The 27,908-nt window shown below is 43.5% G+C and overlaps 3 protein-coding genes across 4 annotated transcripts in view; 1 reads left to right on the top strand and 2 right to left on the bottom strand.

The window, feature by feature from the left end:
• LOC6734351 (irregular chiasm C-roughest protein) overlaps positions 1-27,908 on the bottom strand; it is a 119,757-nt gene that overhangs the window by 46,132 nt on the left and 45,717 nt on the right. The window lies entirely within an intron of this gene.
• Positions 2,238-3,986, top strand: LOC6734353 (parafibromin). The gene is made up of 2 exons (XM_002081338.4): positions 2,238-3,174; positions 3,372-3,986. Exons 1-2 carry the CDS (start codon positions 2,413-2,415, stop codon positions 3,711-3,713), a joined length of 1,104 nt encoding a protein of 367 aa, XP_002081374.1. The 5' UTR covers positions 2,238-2,412; the 3' UTR covers positions 3,714-3,986.
• LOC27208062 lies at positions 24,042-27,777 on the bottom strand. 2 transcript variants are annotated; one of them, XM_039292829.2, is made up of 2 exons: positions 26,604-27,777; positions 24,042-26,552 (listed from the first exon to the last, which is right to left on the bottom strand). In XM_039292829.2, exons 1-2 carry the CDS (start codon positions 27,657-27,659, stop codon positions 24,171-24,173), a joined length of 3,438 nt encoding a protein of 1,145 aa, XP_039148763.1. In that variant the 5' UTR covers positions 27,660-27,777; the 3' UTR covers positions 24,042-24,170. The 2 variants fall into 2 exon arrangements, with proteins under 2 accessions (XP_039148763.1, XP_039148765.1); XM_039292831.2 differs by having other exon boundaries at positions 26,399-26,533.

The following is a 27,908-nucleotide window of genomic DNA, read 5'->3' as shown; positions in this document are numbered from 1 at the left end:
ACGGAGGCACTTCCATATCAACTATTTATATTCAATCTTATTAGGTTAAGTACTTAACTTTATGTGTGGAAGATAAGGGATTGTAATGTGTAAGCAGATAGCTTTTTTTTTTAAATATAGATTATGTATTTTTTGCTCAGTGTACCCACTAAATGCATGTGAACCTGTTTGTCTTGTGTGTGCGCTTGCATGTGTTTGTGTCTCAATGGCGCTTTATAGTTATGCCGTTGGTCCTCGTATTTGTTTAGTCCGGCATTTTATTTTTACTGTTTATAAGCTGACAAAATTGTTTTTCCCCTCTCTCGCCGCCTGCTCGTCCGCCGAGGGTCGTGTGCCGTAAACGGGCCAACGCTGCGGCTACGTAATAAAACGAGGGAGCCGCAAACAATAATTGGCCATGGTTCGTTCGGGAAGGGGAATTTTTGATGGCCTTGTCTTGTCACTGAGGCGAAATTAGTTGCCAGTTGTGGATGCTGGGTGGGGTGGGGCGATCGCCGAAGGCGGGTGAAACTCACTTTTTCCCATTTCCCTTCTGCCGGCTTTTCCATGCTTTGATGCGATTCCATGCACTTGGGTGCAAATCGCTGGCCAGCGATGATTTCATTTCCCCGCGGGCAGAATGGCTATGCGTGGTCGCATTCTTCTCTGATTAAATTTGAAGTTATGCACTCGCATCTCGTGTTCGCTCCGCTGACTCTTTGCGAAAAAGAATTGTGAATGGAAATTCTAAAAAGGGCATTCCCTATCTATGTCAGTAAGCCATTCTTTTCAATTTCAATTTCCCGCATTGTTTTCGGTTTTTCTGGTCAACGTGGCCCTTGAATATGCCTTTTTTTTTTAAAGCTTACCTCTCGCTACATGAAATATAAATCCGAAAAATGTGTCTGCCGTTCAAATGCCGCCCATACCATAACGTGTTTTTTTTTTCGCCATAATGCCATAAACTTAATTAGTGCTGAGCCGAATGAGCAATCAGATCATCCCGGCCATTCCCGTCGGTTTAATTAACACGCCAAAAGGCCGTAGACGTAAGGTGAGCCTTTCGGTTCATCGCGTTTTTTATGCCGCATTCTTAACGCGGCCGCGCCGGAAAAATGGAAAATATGCCGGGAAAAGGCTAGGCCCCGCCAGTTGGCAATACAATTTGCCGTGACAAATGCGGCCATAAACAAAAATGGCGACAACGATGCCGCTGCCACAGCCGCCAATCCGCCATTCAGACATTTTCTAGTGCAGCGCCAGCGACAAAATGGCTGCCACAAGAGTCTGGATGAAAATTTCATTTCCCAAGCTGCGATGGCGATGGCGATGGCAATGGCGATGGCGGCGACCTTTCACGGTATTTATCACACGCGAAACGAAACCCGTCTACAATGCCACCCGCTCGTTTTCGTTTTTGGTAATGAAATTTCGCTTTAGCAATTACGGGCATCCCCTTCGGGCCATATACACATACATAAATACATATGCACGTACATATATAGCTGCGATAACTGGGGAATCCAGCCAGCTAATAGCTTTTGAGGCTAGTTGGTTGGCTGGGAAGACTGGCTGACTCGATGGATGCATAAATTATGATGGGAACACGAGTGGCTTCCCCCTTCCCCTCTCCCAACCTATTGCAGAAATCAATTTCAGGCTTCGGCGGCAAAACAAAGCGATGCTGGGTAAAAATGCAAGAAACAGCCGAGCGGAGGAAAACAGAAACAAAATTTATAAAAATATTTTCATGCCTTGCAGCTAAAATGTTATTAAAGTCAATAACATAAAGCCGGGACAATTCCTTTTGCCATGCTTTTACCAGGTCGAGGCGAGGGTGAGGGTGAAACTTTGTCAAATAAAAATAGCTTACAAATAAAAACAACTCGGGGCGGAAAAATAAAAATCATCGGAACGAAGAGGAGCGGGACGAACAACTGACCAAGGCAATGTAATAAAAATAAATAATGGCTTTGACAAAAAATAAACGATGGCTGCGAGAAAGTTTGAATATTTATGAGTTTTTTATGTGCCAACAAAGGAGGTGAGCCAAGAGTTCTACAGTGAAACGCATAACAACGGAGCAATTTGGCAATTTGAATTCATAGAATTTTCGATTGACATATACAATTAGTGTGACCGTTTGACAGCACTTCAGTTTGAGTTATCGAGCTACACGGTCATACTAATTGTATATGTCAATCGAAAATTCTATGAATTCAGTGCTGTCAAACTTCAGTTTGAGTTATCGAGCTACACGGTCATACTAATTGTATATGTCAATCGAAAATAGCTTGCTCTGAACTTTTAATCGAATCAAGCCTTAGCCATAAAATCATTTGCTGTCAGAATCGAAGTTTGTATCGAAAAAAGCATATAAATTTTAACAAGCTAGAATTTGAGTGCCCTAATCAAGCGTGAAAATCAACCGAAATGGATCCTATTCTAAAGACCCTTACCGAGACCATGACCGTGGAGGCCATCGCTATCATCAAGGCCAAGCGCTTGGCTATGAAGCAGAGCGTCAATATGAACGACATGCAGATGAGGGCCCAGGAGCGCGAGAAGCGTCGCGTGTCGGATAACATGCAGAAGGAACTGGGCAAGCGGGCCATGGAGCGGGAGCGACCGTGCCGCGTTTTCGAGGAACAGCTGCTGGGCGAAAGGGAGATGACGACCGCTCAGAAATACATCAAATTGTTCAACGATTCCAAGATGCGTAGCTTGGACCACACGTGGCCGGAGTTATCATCGACGGCCATTGAGGAAACGATGGACATGCCGGAATTGCCGCCCCAGCCGGAGATCATGACAGAGCCGCCTAGGCGGAAGACCAGGTACAATCGCTATGGCCAGGAGAAATTCCTCACGGATCAGGAGGAGTTCGGCATAAATCCGCAGGGCAGCAACTTGGAGAAGGCCGCAACTTTTCTCGAAAGTCAACAAGACAAGCAGCTCAAGGGGAACGAATCTGTGAGTAAGGAAATCATTGAAAGACCGAAGCACGACAGCAAGGGTCGTCGCCGCTGGAAGCTTTACTCACGGATGCCCATCATTGTGGTACCACCTACAAAGACCAGCATGGTCAACTTGCACAATATCAAGAAACTGCTCCAGGACTTGCGCTACACGTCAGTGGCTGGTAAAAATCGTGAAAATGGACTCAAGGAGGTCATAGTCGAGCACAAATTCCAGGTGGGTTAAACTATAGTAGCTTGACATTTGTAAAAATTCATAGTAGTAGTTACTCATACCTAATCCCCTGATGCGGTGGAGAATGAGGAATTTTTCATTTTAAGTTCTTCGCTAATAGTTACGGCTAGCTTTCTATGCCTGGTAGAATTCCTAATAAGTGCATGCCTGGTCGGTGGATTAATTACGTTTAATTTCAGAACAAGATTGTGAGCTACCGGGTCATCGACAACGTGTCGGGCCTGACCCCCGTCGAGTGGGATCGTGTGATCGCCGTGTTCGCCTTGGGACCACGCTGGCAATTCAAGGACTGGCCGAAGGGCGCTAACCCCGCCGCCATCTTCCACAAGGTGTGCGCCTTCCATCTGCACTTCAGGAACACGCCGATGTCCAATCAGCTGCGCAAAATGCAGGTGCAATCGCTGGCCCTCTCGCCCAACGAGCGCCACTCGGACAGCGGCATCCTGATGAAGTTCTGGAACAAAGTGGACCAACACATGGCCGTCCATGCCCGTCAGTTTGCGTTTATCTGGCAGAAGTAGGGTGCTCGTGCTTACTTTCCCCCTGGCGCACATACATACATAGATGCCAGATAAGCAGGGAAATCAATAAGTGAAATTGAATAAGCCAGAACAAAGGACGAAGGACAAAGACACACAACACACACCACACACGCATACACACACACACACACATGGGGCGTTGCTGCGTTAATAAAAAGGGAGCGGAACGGGCGCATCAGAGAAATATATCACGTTTGTATAAAAATCATATAAAAACGTTGCGAAAACTGCAAACTTGGCAAGAAAATTAAGAGCACAAACAAGTCGGAAAATGGGGAAAATTCGGTGGCAGAGGCGGCCGGGGGCGGGGAAACTTGGCACGCGTGAGACAAAAGCTAAATGACACACAAAGGAGCAGTTGTGTGCGTGTGTGACGCTGTACTTATGTAAGTCACTGTGCGTCCCACAAAACGTAAAGCTGTCAACGGCATTCAGTGAGTGATGGTGAAAACAGAAAAATGGGGTGGCGATAGAGCATGGGGCTCTATAAAAATCGCTGGGAAAATGACAATTTTTATGCACCACATACGCACACACATGTGTGTGTCTAATGAAATGAACTAAGTGCCAAGGCAATTGCATGTGGGTGGGCTTTTCGAGATGAAGCAGGCAAATGCACTAAGCTTGGATTCTAAAAACATTTATTAAACAATAAATTTATTTTCACGAAAGTCGATGGACTTGCGCTGTCTCATTCGCTACATATTTAGAAGACTGAAGGATAATTCACCTAAGTGCCAAAATAATCCAATAATCCAATACTTTGCCAGCGCTCTAAATGGAAAAAATGTTAGTAAGTCCTTAATCTTTCAAAACAATTTAAATTGCTTGCTTCATCCCAGTGCCTTTAGGTTTCCGTGTAAGTAGCTGCAGATTATTTACCAACTTACGCAACGCATACAAGAAGGCGGCAGGTCCTTTTCGTCCTTACCAATGCCAATCGTCCCGCCTCCGTGGGCGTGGTCGTGTGTGGACAAATCGAGTTTCGCCACCAATATTCAATTTTATAAATTGAAGCAAAGTGAAAGCGAAAAAGGCAATGTGGAAAAGAAATTGAGTTCGTGCTGGCAAAATGTATTAAGCTGAGTTTTCCACACGAGCCTGACTGACGTTGGGTTGATTCAAGCGATAACATTTTGGATTACATCATCGAGAGCTCGAGATGGTGAAGCCTTGCAATTTAGGAGATATCTTAAGATAGAGTCTGCCCTATATTAAACGCATCTGTTTGCTAAAGTGGGCGTACAACTAATGCAAGGACAATAAATTAACAAAATGGGTTGGCAATAAATTGTCGAAATTTGCATTCGGAGAACCCACACAAAATCCCTTCGCTGCTCGGATTTCAATTGCAATTGCCATCGACAAAGCCACCGAGTCTTCTCCTCAATTTCCCTCCAACGAATTGGACATAACTTAGCCTCAGTTGACAGTTGCTTTACTTTGCATCCCCAACTGATATAAATCCTCTGGCAGCGCTATTTTTCGGGATTAAGCACACATTTTTTGCAGTTCGTAGTCAACAAGCTGAAGCCAATATTAATGAATTGACCACTTAACAAGATCCACGAAAGAACTGAAAATTGAATCGATATCATCTGCTGGCATTACAGTTGGCTTACAACTGATTACACACTGACTCGTGCAAGTTTATGTTCAAGTGTCCGTTCACCCACTCATGTGCCACGTATCTATACATACACATATATATATACGTGTATATGTGCACCTTTATTCATATATAAATTCTCCTACTTAGGGAAGGACAAAGTTTTTACTTCACACCCAAGCGAGATTCGAGAGTTGGTAGCTGAGAACCGAGAAGCACTTTGAGCGCCCATAAATCCCTCGGTGGCTGTGAAAAAGAACAACAACCACCACTACTAAACTATGGCGAAAGTTTGCAGTTCAAATCAGTAAAAAGTCAACTTTAGCATCCGAAGAAGCCGAAGAAGGAGCAGGATGCCAGGGAGCCCTGCCCCAAACGCGTTAGCCATATGGCAGGCGAAGCCAAGTGGGAAAATCAACGAAAACAACGAGGCAATCGCACTGCCACTGGCACACAATCACACATGTCCGCATGGCGATGACAGTGGGAAAAGCGCAGCGATGACAAGGACAACAAGGACGAGGTCCGCCATCTTGTTTTGCCCAGATCTGCCTTTGTCCTGGCCACTGCATGTCAATTGACCAGGCGGCGTTGAATGCATTTCCGGTTCCGCTGCACTTTGTTTTGCTTCTCTTTTTTGGTAGCCGAACAGGATTACACATTCACAAGTTGGAGAAATGTAAATCTAATTTCGAATTAATATTCAAGCCTTGAATTCTCTTATAGGGAAATCCAAAGGTTTAACCTCCTCGCATGGTTGACTTGTTGGGCGTACATATATCCTGGATATGTTGTGCGAATGCAAATAAATATATTTATCGCTTAATGAAATGAGATACTACTGCAGGTGGATAAAAGGAAGGAGTATCATATTATTGGCAAAGGAAAAAGGTAAAAGCTTGTTAATTGCAGGAAATATTATCCAAGTGGCTGGCTGGCACGTTGCCTTTATTTGCATTGCATGTGGCAGGTGGGGCAGTTTCCTAGTGGCAGTGGCACCACCAACACACCCATGCAAACATACATCCGGCCGGGAAATCCGATTTCCATGGGTAAACGTGGCTGCTCAACGGCGGTCAGCGTTTGCCTTGGTGCGCCCAACTTTCCAACTTGTGCCAATCAAACAAGTTCAATAACGGTAATTAACAGTCCAACGCAAATGCAGTTGCACTTGCTACTGCAATACCAGTGGGAAAAAGGCGATGGGCGGGTGCACTGCCTGCAATTTGCGAAAAGTTCAAAGCTATTAGCATGTCGATGCCTCAACCTGAGCGGATGTCCATGTCCTCTCCACCGACTGCCGTTTTCCAGCGACAGAAGTTTTCCCCATCTCCATCCCCCTTTCCACTTTTCCCGGCCTAATGGTGGAACTGCCCGCCATCAGTTGAAGGCTATTAGCCATGGTACTGGAATGGGAAAGCCCGGCTGTTGTGGGGCGGAAAACGGCGACAGGCAGTCAGTTTTGCCATTTAGCCCAGCACGCCGGCATTGTCCCACTGTAAATGGTCCACCAGGCATGCCAGTTTTGATTGAACCTGATGGACCCGCTAACTCTCTAATCAGATTTAATTGTGAACGATGCATAGGGCCACTCACAGCAAATGGGTATTAATGAAAGGGGAGAGTGGTGGTGGAAGTTTGGTCAAAAGAGCCGCAAAGGCCTATTACATCTACTGGTACTTAAAGAGATTATCCCCAAAGATTTCGGGCTTACTTTAACACGCTCTTATGGAATATTATTTCATATGATCAAATAATCCTTTTTCTTACCCGACTAGAGCAAATCCCTACGCAAGATATACCCATCGTGGATAGTGAGTACTTAAAGCTTAGAGTATGAATCATCCGCAGAGCTCATCCATCTCGTCTTCACATAATGCACTTACCCAGGCCTTTGCCCATGTTTGGTCTAATAAACAGATAGTTGGCAATTGGCTGCTACTGGCTGTTGTTGCCAATGTGCCAGCGGATCTATCAATTTGTAGCATTTTCAGGCTCCCACACCCACGAACGCCATCCGTATTCACTTACGAGTGCGGGGATGGGAAAGGCTGGGGTAGAGACCGTGAATCCGGCAACCTGATGGAAGGAATCGTGCCGAGGAAATGGGTGAAAAGTGGAGCACATCGCCATGGATCCCTGCACTTTTTTTTTGCTCCTCCTCCTTTGAGACTCTAGCTCCAGCTCCGGCAGCCACTTTGGCCACAGAACTTGAACATGAGTGCAATCAAATGTATTACATTTTGTGCAACTTAAGCGTCGGCTGAAGTGCCGAAGACAGCTGGCGAAGAGAGTGCGGACAGGGGATATAGTCCAAACATATATATATATATATATACACACTATATATATGCATTTCAGGGGAAAAGAGGGCATGGGGCCGGGCAGGGATATATCCGCCTTTGGGTGCAATGATTTCCTGAAAAACTTGAGTCAAGGCTGAGTCTGGATGAAAAACTAAGCAGATGAGGTGGGCGGAGTGGGGCACATACAGTGGCGCCGTAAAGCATGCAACATGCGCCATAAAAATGGGCCAAACAAGGAAATTGCTAGAAATGCATTTTGTGGCTTATGAGCCGTGAAGGGGATTCAAGGGATTCCAGGGTTGGAATGGGAAGGAAAGGGAAAAGAAGGCGAAGCGCTTGGAAAATCAATCGAGTTTGTTCGACAAATATCCGCTCAAATGGAAATTGACAGGAAAGCCACCGAAAGAAGGATATGCCTGAATGGTCGAGAAAGTGAATGGCAATTAGATGTCATCGCAGTTAAACGATCTTTAACCATGACAAATTCACAATGTTTGCTCAATTGGCCATAATGCCCTGATTGATGACAAGCTCAAATAGGCAAAGAGGGCGGACATGATATGATTATCCAACAATTTCCATTGCACTGTTTGCCAACTAATCAATGGAGAGTCGGAAAAGCGCGGCGATGCAACTTCCATTTCCTGCCGCACTTCTTTTCCTCGGACTCAATCGGCTGTCATTGTCCTTGGCGTTTGTCAAACAAAGCAAAAACTTGCTAAATTCTGCGCTCAAACAGTTCAAGCATGAAAAAATTTTCCACAGAGACACGAGAAGGAAAAGCCAGTGGGTGGTGGGGTGGTTAGTGCTCGGTGGGTGGCAAGGCAGGCGAACGGGTGGCTGGCAAAAGTAAAGTAAAGCAAAGAACTTTATACCTAAAAGGGATTTATTTGATGACTTGTCTAACTCGTGCCCTTCACTCTTCACACGAACCCGGACCAGGCCACGCCCACTCCACCCCACTCCGCCCCCCGCCAGACAGTCCCCCGGCATGACGTAGCACTTTTACAAATGAAGTTTTATAACTTTGCCTCCGTCTGATTTGTCAAAGAGCGAAAGAGACACGGCGCCCAAAAGTGAAATGCGACAAAATGGAATGAAATTAAATGCATTTTGAAAAATGATAAAGTTCTGCCCGGCAAGGAAACGGGTTTTCCTTTGGTCCTTCCTACAACTTTAAGCTAGGTCCCACAAATCAGTGGAAACAGAGCCATTCAATTTACTCACAGTATCCATTCACATTCGAAAGAGGGTTGAACTTACCTGCAAAAAAGGAAATGGGAGAAACAATTAGAAATGTGAAAAAAGTAATGGAAAGAATTGGATTATTTAAAAAAAATGTCACTCTAAAGTTAACCTTAAATTTAATGCTGACAAATAATCTATAAACAAATGGAATTAACATTTGAATTAGCCTTTTATCCGATTTCAAAGATAATTTGTTGACAATTCGGTGCAGCAATAACCCATCTAATGCAGGCTATTTAAACCGCAATTAAGTTAAGCGCAACAAAATTAATTCACCAAATAGCAAACGATTATGCATATATATATTTTTTTAATGTTCGTCGCATTTCTTTGGCCAAAACGAACATTAAAACCTCGGCCCAGAGACAGATAATGATTAAAACCAACGTTGACATCGTTGTCCACAAGCTGTTGTAGCCACACAAAAGCGCTGAGAGAAAGGAAAAAACTAATTTGACAAAAGTTTTCGACCATCGGAGTCAAGGATGCCAACTGTCGAATCCCGTGCATGTGTGTGTGTGTGTGTGTTCGCATCCATGTGTGTGTGTGTGTGTGTCCTGTCTCCTGGTCGAAAACTGCAGCAGCAGTACAAACATTTGCTTTTGGCCGCCAGCTTCGACTATTTCACAAAAGCGCATAATAATTTTCACAGGATATGAAAAAACTTTGAGTTGGCTCTTCCGTTCGCTCCACAACCTGCATGTGTGAGTGTGTGTGCGTGTGTGAGTGCGAGTGTCCTGCGGCATGCCATTTGAATGCCACACTTCGTCCCATGCCGCCCGTCGTCCATTGCCCATTGCCCATTTCCCTCATTTCACCCCGCTGTTGTTATAGTAATTGGACAAGTCAGTGGCTAAAGTGGCGTCGGCAGCCAACTTGCCACCAACAATTTTTGCAGTCAGGACGACACCACTTTTATTAACAAATGCCAGCGTGTGTGCCCTGCTGAAATTTGCTAATTGCCACTGTTGCCTTCTCGCATTTGCCGCATTCGCCGGTTATTAATTGTTTTTTTAATTAAAAAATGTTGTTGTCCGAAATTACAGTTACTGCGAGGTACGCAGAGATAAAGCATAGCGTAAAATGGTCAGAAGGAAATTAACAATTAGAGGGAAGAGACCACACATGTATGCTGGAATGCTGGCATCAAAATTAAGTATTATTAAGCTAAAGCAACGTGGTTTTGTAAACATTAACATCTCAAGAATATTGGATAAATAGTTCTGTAATAAGCAGCATAAAGATACTTTTACGTAGCTTACTGGCTAGGGATGTAGCTTACTTTATACTTCCTTGCAACTCAAGGGTCAATTTATGACTTTCTACCTGCAGCTGTAAGCTCCAAGTTATAATTTCGACAGCTCGCAATTTTTCTAGCAGTCCAGCTCCATCAGTTGGCATTTGTGCTGGCAGCACGATAATTCCTCGGCTTTATGTCGTAAAGTATCTTTTCGGGGTATCTAGTCGCAGCTCCCGCTGGGATAACCTTATCCTTTTTTTCGCTTGGCGTAATGGGAGCAGACTCGCCATAGAAATTTCCCAGTCACGTAGATGGAGATGATGCAACCCACCTGCCCACAGCAGCAGCTCTTGGCCAGGTCAATAGAGAGAGAAGTGGGTGGGGTGAGTGGGCTGAAGTGGGCGCATAACTCACGCTTTTCAGCGCCAGAGTGCACTCAGCTTTTCCCAACCCCACCGTCTTTGCTGCTTTGCTCCCCAACTCCTGGTTAAGCCAATAATAAATTTCTGCAACAATTTCGTGCCAAAGCTGCAGTTTGTCAGCATTAGCTGGCCCGAAGCTCCCACTCCCACTGCCAGGGAATTTCCCTGATCGATATTGGATACCCATGCTTTTGTGTGGCCCCAAGGCGACATAAATGTATTTATAATTAACCGAATTCCGCCTACTCAGTGCCCATTGAAGAAGTTAAAATGGGATGGCTTTTGGCAGGGCGGGTAACAACCAAAAGTTGCCAGATTACAACTTTCCCCACTGCTCTGCTTTCTGCCATGTGTGTGTGTGTGGTATGACAAAAGTTTCTGGTAGTCAAATCTTGGCATGTTAAGTTGTAGCTAACTTTTCGTAAACTCTAAGAAATCTTTGACGCAAAGGACGCAAAGGATTCCCCCCTGCATCACTCGGCGATTGTGTGTTTGCACAATTCTTTGCAACTGTGTGTATTGCATTTAATTAATGCAATCAGACCCAAAATGCAGACATAAGAAATAAGATGGAAATTCCACTTGGCAAACTGCGAGGATTGGTTTAATTGGTTAAGATATTGGTTCACTTTTAGGAACTTGCCACTTAAATATATGTTGTGGGCTCTTAAAAATGGCAAAGGCACTTCCTAAAAAATAAATAAATACTGATAAGTAAATAAGAAGGCGTATCGTAGGATCCATATGAATGGCAGCACTGCTCTAACCTATTGTTATCCTTGTAAATATTTCTTCAATGTTTTCAATCAAAGAACAAGTTGATTTCTCTCGAAAACAAAGCAAATGTGTACAAAGTCTTTAAGGTCACCACAGCTCAAAATTGAAGTTGCACACATACCCATATATAATACATACATATACCCATATATAACTAAGTACGTAATGTTTGTCTTGACTCGGAATAAATACCATTTCAACATCGCCTGCCCACAACGAATTATCATAATACTGGCTTCAGCGACAGCGGAGTATAACCGCCCACTCGGAAAAGGGCGTACACCCACTTCTGGGCCAGGATACGAGGACCTCATCCTCATCTACATGTAATCGCACATGAACAGACATAATATTTACTGCTCTAATTAATAGTCACGTACACCGCCGGAGTTGGAGATCCAGTTGGGTTTGCGTTCGGCGGGATTGCCGCCGGATTTAATGAGCTCAAGGAACGGGGCTTTATGAGGACAAATGTTGGTCGTTTGCCACTTGAAGTGGCTGGTCAGCTCAAGGATTAAGCTTTGATTTCATTTGATTTGCGGCTATATGGCAATGGCTATGGCGACTTGGCCATTGGCCATGACCAAAACACGGACTTTATTATCTTTCCTGGATGGCTTTGTCGCACTGACCGAACACTTTTCGCCGTGCTCTATTATCTTTGCCCGGCCGCCAACGAACCGAAAACACCAAAACAACGTGACTGGTGCATGGTGCATCCTATTCCATTCCCACAACCCCTCGCATTGCCCCAAATCCCTCTATGGAATTTGGAAATTCCTGTCTGGACGGGATTTCCTAGCCGTGCCGCGTGGCGCATAAATGCATCCCACTGGCGGCCATCCGCCCGATTATGCATGTCCCCCCTTTTCATATTGATGATGTGCCCAGCAGAGCCCAGAACATCCCAGCACGGCCCTCAAAATAAATCCCCAAAAAATAGTTTTCGGTCCGGCAGGACAACTCAGTTGCATAGTTTTGCCTTTGCTTCGCAACCGAAGCGGGTTCAGATTTTTCGGTTCGACTCCGAGTTTGTTTTCCCAGTCAGATTTTTTCTTGCCAGCCAGGCTACCATTTTGCCAATTGACTGCACCCATCTCCAGTGTCCAGTGGTCAGTGTGTTTGTGTGGGTGAGAGGAAATCCTGGCGAGCCTCGCACTGAGCCGCCAGCGATTGCCATTTCGGTTCTAATCAATTTTTTTGATTGCCAAATGCAAAGTTGGCCGGTGGGAGACTTACGCAACTTGGCTGGCTACCCGCACCCGAAAATCCGGGTAAAAAATGGTGGAAAACAAGGCTGCCACAACAGGAAGATAGGATTGGTGTGGCATGGAAATGGAATTGAATCGGAAAGATGAATTCGGTCGGATGATGTGCACCTTTCTATGGACTCGCCCACGACGAAGAATGGCGGATTAAATATATATTTAACCGGCTCGGGGCTATTTAAGCGCACTTTGATTTAATTAACATCCATGTTTGCCCCCCTTCGATCTGATTTAATTCACGTTATTCCACTTTATTTGTTTACACTCTTAATTTGCTACACATTTTTGCTAATTTTCTTTGTTTGCTTTGGCCAGCTCAGCCTCATTTTAAATGCCAATGTTTTCTTCTGCGCTGTGTGTTTAATTGCAACTCATTAAGCATATTAATTAAATTGCCACATTTATGCAATAAAGCTGCGGTTATTCGCCAGTGGAGCGAGGAGGTCGGAAACTGAAAAAAGGGATAAATGTGCAAAAAAGAGGTTGTCATATATTTCAATTCGCCGGAAAAAATTGTGCACACACACACACACACAACGGCAGCAAATTAACATGGAACAACAAAGCTGGTCTGAAAAAAAGGTTGAACAAATTTATTATTTGCATATTGCAAAACCATAAAGCAACTATAGTAACTATAAATGGGAAGTGTCGACTATAATATACCTAATTTTCAGCTGATTTGTCAAATCTGTATTTGATACACATCGTTTGATTGAGTTTCTAACTGCCATTTCCTGTAACTCATTTGCTGTATTTAAATATCTATCATTAGCCCTCATCGCCTAAAAAGGATTTTCATAATGGGATTTTACTTTTGATGCCGGGGTTATTGTTAATACCACTGCGTTGATTTACATTAAGTAATGCGCCAAAAATTACTGGCCTATTAAAAAACACCTGACCACAATTAAATAAAAGGAAAGCTGGCGAGCAAATGAAACAGTAAGAATTAAATTAAAAACCAGAAATGGAATTTAATTAGTTTGCACAGGGCATAATGAGGATTTATACTCTGTTTGTACATATACTCTGGCATTTATGAGTGCAGATTTATTAATCGCAGGACACATGTAAAAACCAGGCAGCGAGACACGTGTTCTGCCACTTTAATTTCTTTCGGCAGCATTCGATGAGTGCACACATGCAATTAGAAAGCTGTCAAAGCCAACAAATGGAGGCATCCTGGCCCAAACCCAAACCCCAACCACATCGCCTTGTCATGCAAATCACAGCCGCCCAACTTGTCAGCCCGTTGACATTGAAAAGTTGCTGGGAAGGCGGGTGGAATTACCTTTATTAGCGCAGCAGTGCTCGGTGGCAGAAAGGATGAGTTGGATGTGCCACGTGTTGCTTACGCAATGCACAGGGGATGCTCGGATGAGGGTGTCCTTTGCCGGCGCCACAAAGAGATACAACAACGCACTGTGCACCCGGGATTAGGGCTAGGTAAAAGGCGAAAGGGGCAAGGTCCTTGGGCATTAAGCATTAAATTGAGTTGCACATGCCACAGTGAAACATTTAATGTGAGGGCTTTTCCGGGCTTAGAGCGCAGATTTCAAACGTTTTGGATTGTTTTCCAAACTCAGCGCTGCAGGGATGTCACTTTGGTCCAAATGTAACTCATTGCTAACTGCAGTGGCCGTAATAATCGAATTAGGAATGCTTCAGGGCGAAAATGCAAGTGTCTGGTTAAATAAGCGAATGTTTAAAACTGCTTCTCAAACGGCTTCAATTTGCCAATGCAAATATACATGTTGTCAGTGCGCTGCAATGCAGCCTTAAAAAATATTAAAATTCTCTATAAATATCTCTGTCTGGGGCGCACTGTGTGCATTGCCTGGCCAGCGAAATTTATAGCTTATTTATATAACAATAAAAGCAGCGAGCAATCACTGGCATAACAACACGGCAGACACAACATGAAAATGTCGCCACACGACGACTGTGGCACCCGGCAAAAAGAAAAAAAAAAAGCATGGAAAATGCTGCATAAATCGGGAAAACTCGTATAAAATATTATGCATATGCATATGCATATGCATTCCCTTTCGGTGTGAGTCCACAAATTAAACAAGACGCGGTGCACAACACAGTCTTTGTCTGGCAACATTCAACCCAGACCCACTCGCAGTTTCTCTCAGTGTGGGGGCGTGGCTGGCGCCGCCTACACCTGCTGTTGTGGTGTCCAGCATTAAAAAACAGGCCGTCAGCTTGCAAAAACCAAAGGCAATGGGTAGACCAATGCATTGATTTTTTATTTATGGCTGGAAAATAGTTCGTTGACTTCCACATCGATTCCCAAGAGGCGAAAATTCAGTAAGTTCTAGCAAGTAAGGTAAATTGTTGAGTTTAATATCTTCAAGAATGCAGTTAAAATATACTATACAGAATTAAAATAGTTTGGATTGGTATTTGTAATAATCATTCAGCGTTTTTACACACTGCTCGACTAAAATCGATTGATTTCCATTTGGAAATCGAAAGATGATTAAGTTATATTCCGATTGAATGGCAATCTAACAAGGCTGTTTGCTGGAAAAACCAAACAGCACAAAGAATAGAAAATTCCATCCGCTTCCGCGGTAATAATATTTTATTGCCCACTGCCTGTTGACATGGCAAACAGCTAAAAAATGGCAATTTGATGATTTATACATGCTTTCTAAATTCCGTGGAACGCTTTAATGGGTTGGGGCATGCCACTGGTGTTTGCAGACTCTGCTGATTTCACAACTTTTTGTGGTTCTCGGCAGCTTTGAGTCTGCTTTTGTCACATTTATTGCGCTGGCATTGTTGGCATTTTGCAAATTAAACGGATTTCCGCCAAAGGCCATTTCCGCCCGACCCTGGAAAAAGGCATTTCAAAGCGATTGCACTTTTTACCGCCGCCTCGATTCGTTCGATTTCGTTCGATTTTGTTCGATTCCCATTGTCGATTTTGTTGTCTGCCTTTTTTTTTTTGTTTTTTGTTTAGTATCCGTTTTTTAGTGCTCTGACAAATGGTTTACTTCGTTTTTGCCCCATCGCTGTGCTATTTGTTTTATGTTAATAAAGGCAGACAATAAATAAATGGGAAGTGCACGGCATTTTTTCTCTCTGTTCAAGATGTCCGAAGCTGTACTATTGTTTTAGTTCCTATTGTACCCTTTTTTTTTCTGTCGAATGCTCTTTTATTTAAACATAAACTTTTTGCAATTCAGCACTACGAACTTATTCATAACTCGATTACACGACTTGAATGTGATTATTGTTCTGATTTGACACTGGCTGGTCACGTTTTAATTTGTGTTGCTTGTTAATTAAGCACATTAGACGCAAATGAACTGGAAATGGCAATTAGCTGTCAGGATTTGATTTGCAGATGTGTCAGCGAAAAAAGTAAACCAAATTGAGGTAGAATAAAATGTCAAACAATGGAATATGAAATAAATTCGATTACCACAAATTATGTATAAATTCAGTTTCACCGTTTGCAACGAAAGAATTCCCACACAGGCAGGAGAAATGGACTTATAAACTCGCCAGTCACAATCCTCAGAATCGTTCACTTATTATTCCAGCAATCGAATGCCAGAAACAAATTTAAATATCCCCGGGCAGCTTAACAAACTTCTGCTGTCTGACCTTCGGGAAGGGGAACCGCCCAGCACCTGGCGACCATCCTCATTAACATATTGAATTTTAATATCATGTCGGTCGAGTCCTGCATCCTGGAACCTGAAGCCTCAGAAACCACAGAAAACATCCCCCGAACGAGCCGCAAAATTCTAAACTACTTTCGTTTGGCATTTGCATTCCATGCTCAAAAGCCAAAAGAAATTACTGCGGCAAAGCCCAAACGGAAGGAAAACCTGGGGTGGAATCGACGGGGGGAAATGGAAAATTCAGGGGGAGGGATCCATCTGCATATTTTTGTGCTGAGCTGCGCGAAGCATGATTAAATGGCCGCCAACGCTCTCAATAATGACGTCAAAAGTATTTGCATTCGAATTGCGATGAAAAGTTCGTGGCAAAAAATTCGGAAATGTACTGATGAATTTCTGATTTTGGCCGGCGAAATTGATTTTTAACGAGGCATGTTTAAATGATTTATGAACAGGCCGAAAAAAAGCGATACGTTTATTATAAATGCGGCCAGACAATCGAGACTTTGAAGTTCATTAGGCTTCAACAATAATTTAATTTATTCGCAAAGACAGCGACTACAGCGAATTGTGCCAATAATTTATCGATATTTGGCAGAGCCACGCCCCAACCGCTTGCCAACATAAATCTTGGAGGAGCTCCACATAAATTCCGGTCGACAAGTGTCCAGTTAAGCAGGCCACAAGGAAAACCGCGAGTGGGTGTTTCCCGGTTAGCCAACGCAATCTGACACCTACACTTAGCGAAATTCACACCAAATATAATACAAAATAGCTAGTAGCTACACGATAAAAATCTATCTATTGCTTCTAAACTTATTCATTAGATTCATATACAAGTTGTTCGCATGTCTGCTTTTGAAGTATACTTTTGGAAACTTTTTGTAATATTGTATTTTCTAAATATTCGATAGTTTTAATACATATTTCTCAGTGTAGCGCCAAGCAAATGACACACATTTGAAAGCGCCCAAACTTGGCTCCACAATTTGTCACTGGGTCATTTTGCACATTAGAAATGAACTGGCAAATGGAAAAAAGCGAGTTGGGTAGCTGGTGGGTGATGGTGGCGATGGTGTCGCTTTTTTTCCATTCTGTAAAATAATAAATCATGAGCACATAGCAGAGAAGCAGTCGGAAAAGTGGTTGAATGCCTGGCGCCGGAAAAGTTCTGTTTTTCTTCGAATGTCCAAGGATCTGCTGGCGCGCTCCTTCATTCGCTCTCGTGTTCTTCTGACACAGTTTTCAATTTGTGGCTTCGTTTTTTTTTTTTTTTTTGGCACCCAGCACCGCTCTGAATAATTGCCCCAAAATAGCATAAATCAAAAGTGGCTCTAATTACGGCTGCAAGCCAGGTGATTAATTAGGGCGCAAAGCAGGTGCAACGCAGGGTGCATTTGCCGGGTTAATCATTTCATTTAAATATCATAATTCTCATTTAGCCCGAGCACACGAGCACAGGCCTGTGTGTTCAGTATTAAATATCCATTAGGTGACCAGGGGACCTGCAAACTGAACAACTGACTGACTGACTGACTGACAGTCGGACTGTCAGGGTCGTAATTATCCCGATTTGGCCTTTGTGTGCGATGTGTGTGTGGAGTGTGTGTGTCTTGTGGCCAGAGTTAGCAGTGCGGAAATTGAATTTTAGGTAATTTCGTTGCATGTCATTAGGCGCAATTATGTAATAACAGACTGCAGCCAAGTGTTGATCGATGCACTGTTCCGAACCGAAGAACTTGTCCGGCTGGAGTAGCCCCACAACCCCCCAGGAATCACCAAATGATAATTAAACCGGGGTGCAAGTGGGTGGCAATTAGGGGCATGCCTGTGGTCAAGTTCACTGATGTTTGCCTTGTCATCTTTTTCGGCGCTCAAGTGGCAAAACAATAAATTCTTCATAAATGCCAGCCTTTGTCAGGACCTTTTATATTCAATTTATTATCTCTATCCTAGTCGTTCAGTCCGAAATTAATTCAATTAAGTGTACTTTTCGCCCAACCGAAAAATCACTGACCCATTTTGGAGTGACCTCAAATTAAATTGTTCGAACTTCCTTTGCACATTTCTCAACTTATTAATTTTCCATTAAATGTTACAAGCAATTAAGCCCGAACAAGCAAGCAAATCGAGGACCCGGGCAAAAATTATCAACACGTTCCGCTTATTAACTGCCAGCAAAATGTGTGTGTATTCATACACAATCGCACACAAATAAAGAAAATGCCCCAGCTACCAGGACTGGAATCCTTTCGCAAATCTGTCGCAATTGTTTGAGTTATGCCCACGGGGCGGGGCAGGACGAGATGAGAAGGGTCTGGCAGCGGGGAAAATATTGCCGAAATATATATCCGGGCCGGGCACTGAAAATCAAAAACATTTCAGTTCAAATATTTTGCGAGCTCCTGGTGTCTGATGCGTAAATTTTACGCTTTCCTGCATTTGCCACAGACTTTCGGGCGAAGCAGGGATGTATGTAAGGATTCACCATGATGCGTCTGATTCTCATTTGTGCTCTTGTATTTGTGCTCTGATTTGGATTTATGCATGATGATATGCTTTAAAGCGGAAGCCGGCAAAGGAAAATAGGAAGTGGATTGAGCTATGTGCACGCCGTACGGCGGCTTAGAATTGCCAGGGTCCTGGATCCTTGGCTCAGGACATTGCGCCCCGAAAGTTGCCAGCAGCCAGCTGAGCCACTTGAAGCAATTTATGAAGCATTTTACTTACTTAGCTGCTGATTTACTCCCGTCACTCTTTCGCCATGTACACAACAGAGAACTGCAAGGGTGGCATTTTTTGCCACTCGACTCGCACTCAATAATTTTGAGTGCGGGTGCCACTCACCACTCACATGGTTACAAACACCCAGTCAAAATCTGAATGTTCAAGCAAGCACCCCGTCGTTGTGCTGATCACACTCGCCAGTTCTCTGCTACACACGTATGTGTATTACATTACAGCAAGGACCTTCAGCCCAGCACATGTGTTTGCAATTTTTCTATGAATATGAAATAAGTTCCTCCTTCGCATGTGCGTAAATAAACACAAGGAGGAGCGGCAAAAGCCGAGCCAGTACCACTGCCACTGCCGGAATGCCAGCAAGGACTCGCCGCATTCGAGTCCTGCGATCGAGTGTTTACCCAAGGCGTTGCCAGCTTCGAATGAAATACACAAAACGCACACTTTACGACTGCCAGGCAGCTAACGAAGTTTAATGTGTGTTTTATGCAAAATGGGATCTTGGAAACCGGAAGAACAGCGCTGGATAGCCCCCATAAATCCTCATCCGTTTCCTTAGCCCACAAATAACCATCAAGGTCGGGGCCACAACGAAATTCGATCAATTGCCAGACAACAATGATGCTATTTCTATACTACACTCGGAGAAATAAAGTGCCTCATCTGGCATATCCTATCTGCATCACTTACAAAATTATGTTTCTTTAAATTATTACGCTTTGTTGATAGAATGGAATTTCCTTTACTATTTCCCTGAGTGTACTACAAAGCGAGGGTGCCGGAGAATTAATCATAATTGCTCAAAGCCAAAGGGAGGATGCCAGGACTCTCGGTTCGTTAGGGCATCAGCCGTCGTCTGGGCTCGTGTTGTTGTCTATCCGATGATTTGCCAATTTCGTCTGGCGCTCTCTATTTGGCTTGTTTACATAAAAATATTGCCAGGATGAACACGACAGGCGATGACGACGTCGACGGCTGGGGCTTGAGGAAAAACATAATGAGGCAGACAACGGTCCAGACGACGAAAATGGGTAAAAGTCGTGGAGCCAGACTTTTCCCGGCTTTGTAGTTTGTGCCGAATGCAAGTGGTGGAGAAAAAAAAATTGAAAATGCCAGACAAAGTGGCAAACAGAAGTAAATGCGTGACTTTCACTTTGATGTCGCAGCGATGAGGAAAGGTCTGTACAAGTACAGCAGACAAGTGTCGATTTGACCAAAGCTAGTTCTTCATTCCTGCAGAAATCCTTGCGCTGTTTGCATAGACAAGCACGTGCCATTTTCCGGGGGTTTTCCCCCCCTTCTCAGCAGCTGCAAAAGCTGAAAAAGCTGCGAAGTAAGCAATCAGACTGGTGAATTCGAGTGTGATGCGATGTCCGAAAACAAGACATTAAGGGTCTCCATTCAAGGCATATCTTCTCAAAGGGAAAAAATAGTAGAAAAGGTGCAACCCGACCAGTGCAAACACAAATTCTACAGCCCGCTGCAGGCGAACTCGAGTCAAATGCAGAAACTTGTTGGAGAAGTAGGAAATGCCAGTCAGGTTGCAGGTGACACACCTTGAGGCGCTGCAGCGCAGGACAAGATACCGAGCCTGGGACATGGAAATTTTCGGGACAGACGGGAGGAGGCTTATCATTCCAAGTGAAATGAGTGCAACGGGCCGCAGGACATGTGAAGGGGGTAATCAAAATCTCAAGCTGATGTCCTGCCACTTGCACTTCGCCGCAGAGCAGACAACTGCAAGATAATGAAGCGTAAACTTAAGAGAAAAGTGAGCTGGGAAATATAGAAATGTTTGCCCAGACTTTGCGATAAAAGTTGTTCGGGCCAAATTGTGTGTAAATACTTAAAAAGTCGTTAGGATGGCCAAAAGAAGCGGTCAGAGACATTGCAAAGCGCTGAAGGATGCGGCGTGAAAGAAGAGCAGCCAAGTGGAAGGCTTTTAATGAGCAGTTGACGTCATCATCATTAAAAATGTGCAAACTGCGATTGAGATGATTGATTGGGTTCTGTTTGCTCCTTTCAGCCGACATTAAGTGCGGCTGAAAGCGCGCTGCCATAAATTTGCTTAATCAAACTATTTAGCCAGCCGTTGGATGTAGATGTCACGCATCGGAAGTCAAGCTGCTGCAGCTCCATTACGGTTACGGGCACAAGGTCTCCCGGATTCCGGGCTCCGGGACTCCGCGGAGCAGGACGCACACTGTGCCGTAACGAGCGCCTCACATGTGTTGCATGCTTTTAGGCGCTGCTCAGACGACACACATAATCCTAATTAATTGCCGGCATCGGCATCGGCATCAGCATTCAGGCGGCAGGATCCATCCAGGAGCAGCGCCTCCTTCCCAGCCCCAACCGCCGGGGGAATACGCAGCGAATGCATTCTGGCAGGTGCATGTGAGCACTTCGTGCGCGCCATTTACCCACCGAGTGTTTGGGCGGCCATGTGGGTGGTGCACTGAGAGAATGGGCCACCTAGATCTAAATTTCCATACATCATAAGTAATTATAGCAACTATTCCTTTCAGATACGGTTTTAATATGAATATGTTATATATATGGTTTTGTGTGCCTTTGAAATGAATCTATATTTTGTTGGCACTTTCCTCTAATCTGAGTAGGCTTTTCCAGTGTAGCTGTCATCTCCTCCGATTCCCGATACCCCTCGTTTCATGCCAGTGCGCCATTATTTCCTTTTGATTTGCTTTGGCTGCAAAAGTCGTGGCGCGTTGAATGGCGTTCTAGCGAGGGGCAAGCAACGCATTTCATGCACTCGGCTGAGCTTTCGAGTTGCTTAACGCGTTTGATGTTTGCCAGGAGCTCTGGCAGCTACATCTTCCCATCACCCATCACCCATCGCCCAGCCCACATCCCCCATTTTGGCCCTCCGTCCATAAAATTTAATGCATCCTGCGAGTGTGACAGCCTGGCGGGCCTACGAATCCCACATAATCCGCAGGAGACATCGCCGGGCGGCAAAGTGCTGTAGCTTTTGAGCCAGCCAAGTGATGTGAAAACCCGTTGTCAGCCGAGTTGTAATTGGGTTTCCCGAACGGAATTTAATTTCTGCATCTTTAAGACCGCCGGCCGTGTTGATATTTGAAGACCCGGGAAAGCTGCAATTGAGCTGCCCGATCATCCCCAAGGGAAACAGAAGCAAGAAAAATGGCAAAAGTTTTCAACTCCGTCTGCGCGAGGGGAGTGGGGAGGTTGATGGCCATTAAACCAGCCACAATAATCGATGCTCAAGTCGAACATCGAAGCTCTGTGCTCTTTGGGCCCGGCTAATTTTCTTGTGTCAAGGGAAAAGGCTTGGGAAACTGGAAAAAGGGACGGCTGACTGCTGCCGCCGCTGCTCGGTCCATGCAACACAATTTTAATTAGTTTGTAAAAGTATTTTAATTTTTGCAATTTGAGTGCCAGAAAAAGAGAAATCTTGGGACCCACGTGGCCCTGCGGCTGTGGCAACCCCAAAATATTTTGAAATTCCTCACTTTAATGATTATTAACATTATTAGTTGTAATGAGCGTCGTCAGCGCGTTTTAAAGTTCGCCATTGAGGCGTGGCAAATGCCAACAGAAATTTGCGTGTTCCCTGCCCCATTCGTAAACCAAAAAAAAAAAAAAAAAATCACCAACTGGCGCGCCAAAAAAAAAAGCGCGGGCTAAACGCAAAGAAAGTTGAAAAAGTTGGAGAAAAATTTTCGCAATTATTTTTCTGTTTTAATGTAATAGTGAATTCTGCCTTTTTTTTTATAATTTTTCGGCCTTTTTTCTGCTCTCTTCTACGCTTTCAAACAAAAAAGTTTGTTTAAACTATGTGGACTGAAATGGTTTTGCCGGACGGAGTCTAGCGGTTGCGTCGGGCACGCCGGAAAGTATGCTTTGATTTTTAGCCCGTCCATTGCGTGGAATGCAGTGTTCGAATTGTTTGGTCCCTGGTTTTGTGTGGACTTTTCTCGGCCATATACATATAGATATATACATATACAAATATATTTCATTTTTGGATATGCCAAAGTTTTCAAATTAAAGGCCCAGGCTTTGACCGAAAGTTTTGCGGCTGTGGGCGGCTCTTTGCCATGATTAGTGATTGAGTTTGGTTCTTGGACTTACGCAAAAGCAGGCGGGGGCACTTACCTAGAAAGAGAGCAGAAAAACGCCATAAAGTGTTAATTAAAGTTCGAATAACGAGCAATGTTTTTTGAGGTACAAATTCTATGAGCTAGGACATTAAAGGAGTCCGATTATCAGTTGCAATTTGCGGCCCGAATTCCCTGGGCAACTAAGAGTCTGTTTTGTGAGCATCCCGAACTTAATTACACACATCTCATTTGTCGCACACAAAAACCACTCCCCAAAAGCTTCGCATGGGACTCGGGGTCTGGTCGTCTGGGAAATGGAAAACCCGAAACGAGACAACGAGACGACACATGACATATAGCAGAAACCGGAGCAGAAGGATCCTGTGAGCCGTGCCCCCGGCACACACTTTTGTTTATATGTCATAAAAATTACTCATACGTTAATAATTTAAACGGATGGCTGTTGATGATGGGTCACAGGCGTCTGCAAATTTGCTTTGGCCAGGACTAACTGCGAATCAATACGAAATGAAAACCAAATAAGCGACGTCCTGACATCCTGCCCGTGCCCCATGTCCCTGATCAAACACAAGGCCATCACCTCAAGCTGGTTTGCTTCGATGCCCGATAAGTTTCGCTATCATGTCGGCAAAATTCATAACCATGTCTATGACAGACATTGAGCATATTATCTGATGTTGTCTGGGTGGCTGGCTGGTAGCTGGTGGCTCTGTGCGGTGGCAAATTCATTATTTCATCAATAAAACAACACAGCAATCAATATTGTGAGCTGTCCATTTTGTTTGCTTTGGCCATTCGGCCCAAGCGATACTCCTAGATAAATAGACGGCATATGTGTATGCAATCCATATATTTATTCATGATGGAATATTAGAAAACGGCTGTAAAATTTGCATTCCTCGGAATTGTGAAACTATCTTATCAGTGAATTTATTTTACTGCGTTTTAAAGTAGTTTTGCTGGTCTTTTCTTTTCTATTAAGTTGTATATTGCTTTTTATTTAAATTTGGTTTAAAATTTGTATTTGTAGCAGCACAGTAGCAGCTCATCAGGATCTCTCCGCATCTTTTTCTAATTATTTTTTACTATTCCATCTTCAAAATTTCTCCTACCCATTTCAGTAAAGGGATACAAAAAGGACGAACCCATGCAGAAATCGTCCCTTTTGTAGCACCGTTTGCCGAAAGGGTTACAAGAATTCAAGGGATGGAGCCAGAACACACCCAGGTAATCATTGATGGCCAGTGGTTTCAGGTTGGGAAGCAATTGGCGAACGAGGAAGTTGGTCTCCAGCAGAGGATTCCGTCGCAAAGTTTGGTAGTACAGAGGGGCAAGCCCGGGAAATAAAGACCACTGACGTGGATTGAAAAACCTCTTTCTGTCATCCGTACAGTGTTCGTCTTCCAATCCTCGTTGTGGTCTTCTCCTGGGTCTTGATAAAGCAGATCTTAAGAAGATACCTAACCCCTCGAGCTCAGAGGGTTTTCCATGTTGAAGTCCCTTGTTTCGCATCGCCTTGTCTTCCTTATCCAAAATCTTCTTTATAAGTCCCCAGTTTTGAATGTCCTCCTTTACGGATAATTTTCGTCTTTCAAACGACTGATGCCATTTATTAGCTTTTGTTGACATAAACTTGTTCACATTTCCATTATTCTTTTCCGTAAGTCCAACCTTCTCTTTAAGTTTTCCTAATGTACTGCGGTTCTGATCCTTTTCGGTAGAGTTCTTCTTGGGCTTTTCATTAGTAGTTATCTTTTTTGAATTCTTATACTCATCCGAATATTTCTTGGGCTCTCCTAGTAAATTCAAGAAATTGCCTCCATTATTATTTTCACACTTCTTCTTTAGGGCAAATTCAGCACATCTCTTTCTCAGGGAGAATTCTTCGCATTGCCTTTGCTGCTCCTTTAATGAGCATCTCTCTTTGAGATTTTCATCCGAACATTTGTCCTTGAATTCTTTTTCTGCGCATTTCTGCTTTAGTTCTTCTTCTGCACAAAGTTCCCTAAACTCTTTTAATGCACATTTTTCCTTTAATTCTTGCTCTGCACACTTTTCCTTAAGTTCGTATTCTGCACATTTCCTTTTTAACTCTTCTTCTGCGCAAGCTTTCTTTAATTCTTCTTTTGCACATTTTTCTTTTAAGTTTTCCTTTGCACATTTTTCCTTCAATTCTTCTTCTGCGCATTTTTCTTTTAGTTCCTCTATTGCACACATCTCTCTTAACTCCTCTTCAGCACATTTCTCCTTTAATTCTTCCTTTGCACACTTTTCCTTCAGTTCTTCTTCAGCACATTTACTCTTTAATTCTTCTTCTGCACATTTATTCAAATCATTGAGTTTATTTTCAGAAAATAAATTATTTTGTTTATGCTTTTTGCTTATGTTTTGCTTGTCTTCTGCTAACTTTTTTTGCAATTCTTTTATAACAAGTTTCATTTTTGACAAAAGATCTTGCTCGTACTTATCAGATGTTTTGCACTTTGAAGACATCTTTGTTAGCACGTCTTCAACGAAATTATTTCTTTCTTGACATTTATCATTTAAAGACTCAATGGCGCAGTTTCGATTCAGACCAAATTCATTAGATTCTGTCTTAAGCTTTTCATTTGCACTCATATTTTCTAGCTTAGCCTTAGCTTTGCAGAGTTCTTCTACAATACTTTGGCTAAGACCGTGTTTAATGCATTGGTTCTTCAGAGACCGTGCTTCGATCACCTCTTTTATGTGTGTGCACTGCTTAATAATAATATCTACCTTATTTATTATGCCTTTTTCCGTATTTCCCAACATTGATGATTTCGAAAGAGCGCAGACATCCATTTTCTGGCACTCACAACACTGTATGTAATGCCTCCAGAAATTTTCAACTAATTGATTTACATTACTGTCCTTTTCCTCAACATTGCAGACTTTACTTCCGTCCAAATCCTGTTGCATTCTTTTCTCCACCAGGAACATACACCTAGCCATTAGCTCTGCTACTCGAAATTTCAGCTTGTCTTTATCATCTAGCATTGAAAAAATTTTTGAGAAATCGCCTTCATTCTTCGACTTTATGTCTCCTTTGTCGATATCCTTTTCAGGAGAACACCATAGATTGTTGTCAGTCCGGTTTTTAAATACTTTATGCAAGCTGTTATCAGATTGACAAGATCGTGGTTGGTTATCCACGTTTGCAGCATTTGAACGTGGGCAAGGCATTTTCGAGATGCATTCAGCAGTATTGGGTGGCTTTAGTCCAGCTTTACAATCTTTCTTTTCTGAATTATTATCACACGGAATTCTGCTTTTTAAAGGGTCATAGAAGCCTGTTGGTTTTTGAATATCAGGTGGAGTTATTTTGAGTCCTGACTCGGTTTTCTGACCACTGGAATTGTTGGAACTTGATTCCATGATATTTTCGTTGACCCTCTTAGAATCCACTTTCTGTTCTGCAGAAGATGAAGGCACCTGTGGCTCAATGCATTTCACGCACATATTTTTGTTATCAATTCGACTCACATTTTTTTGGTTTCCGAGCTTAAAAGAAGATTCTCTAAGACATGGAAGACGACCCTCAGTTTCCTTCTTGGCTTTACTTATGAGCTTCTCCTCACGTTCCTTTATTACTTCCAATGAGTGGGGAAGTATTGGTTTGTTATGTGAAGATATATATTTGTCATTTGCTCTTCCAGTACTTTTGGATTTAGTTTTAAACGGGAAAAATGCATCTTGCTTCTGTGGTTTTAATGAGTTTTCGAAAAAGGTCCAATCTATCGAATCGTCATTATATTTTGCCTTTGGAACTTGTGGCTTTGCCTTTAGCTGTCTTTGCGTTATTTGCCTTTTGTATTTAATTTTATTTTTATAATGCTTCATTAGAGCCTTGTTATCCGAGTGATATCTCAGAAGATCGGCATCCTTTCCCTCCTGCAATTGTTGCCTTACTTTTCTACCCTTTGACATGAGCATGGTAACAAAATTTCTGAATGTACGCTTGGGTTTCTGAGACTCGAAGTACACCTCCCTATCATCTGGATATGATCTGTGAGAGGAACTCGGCGAGTATTTCTTTTTGGAAGACCTCTTCATCTGGCTAATCCTTTCGTTCTTCTCAATTTCCTTGTCTAATCCGTCAACACCATCGTTCATTAGATCCCTTAGACGTTTGTTGATTTTTCCTTTCGATCTTTCCCTAAAACGCCGAGCTCGTTGGCAGACGTCTGGACGGGATTCCCTTTTGCCCCTGCCCGATTCTTTGTGGTAGAGGCGTCCCATCTGACTGATAAAAATGCAGCTGCCAGGATGTCTGCATCCACAGACTTTGAGGCTGTGAACTTCGCCCACAATGCAGACCTTCTGTGGAACCTGTCTTATCGATGGCGAAGAGCCCGTTTGGCTGAGATCGTTGGTGAGAATGTCGTAGGTCATCGGAGGATCATCCTGGAAGAAGGTAGTCTGGTGGTGACTAAATGCAGATCCATTGCTCTTTACCAGTGGCCAGGGTTGGATGTATGGACTGGGTTGATGTCCGACCCACAGTCGTTTTAGCGGCAAGTTAATAAACCTGCGAAACATTCCAAAGAACACGGTTGCTGCGGAAGAGTCCTTCCGAGTGCTGCGGTTGCCAATGAAATTTGGATGGTTAATAAAAAAAAAACTAAGGCCAAGTTAACGTGGGGGGGCAGTCACTGGAGATTTTATTAAAAAACTAAGCAAAGTGAAATAAAATTCATGACAACTTCGAGTGCGAAACACGTGATGGGTTTTCACAGAAGGAAATGTGGACAACGATGCTGATGGCCTGGGCGTCCACTAGAAAGGCAA

This window comes from Drosophila simulans, chromosome 2R (assembly GCF_016746395.2).
Source record: "Drosophila simulans strain w501 chromosome 2R, Prin_Dsim_3.1, whole genome shotgun sequence".
In the NCBI taxonomy this organism is placed as follows: domain Eukaryota; kingdom Metazoa; phylum Arthropoda; class Insecta; order Diptera; family Drosophilidae; genus Drosophila; species Drosophila simulans.
Note: the sequence above shows the minus strand (reverse complement) of the source record. Positions and strands in the feature narration are given on the sequence as shown.

Bases quoted from the DNA above. Each gene is read 5' to 3' on its own strand.
- LOC6734353 (XM_002081338.4), top strand. From the start codon at position 2,413: ATGGATCCTATTCTAAAGACCCTTACCGAGACCATGACCGTGGAGGCC. The intron at 3,175-3,371 runs GTGGGTTAAACT...GTTTAATTTCAG, and splicing joins TAGTCGAGCACAAATTCCAG to AACAAGATTGTGAGCTACCG.
- LOC27208062 (XM_039292829.2), bottom strand. From the start codon at position 27,659: ATGTTTCGCAGGTTTATTAACTTGCCGCTAAAACGACTGTGGGTCGGA. The intron at 26,553-26,603 runs GTGAGTCGAATT...ATTGAGCCACAG, and splicing joins AGCTCGGAAACCAAAAAAAT to GTGCCTTCATCTTCTGCAGA.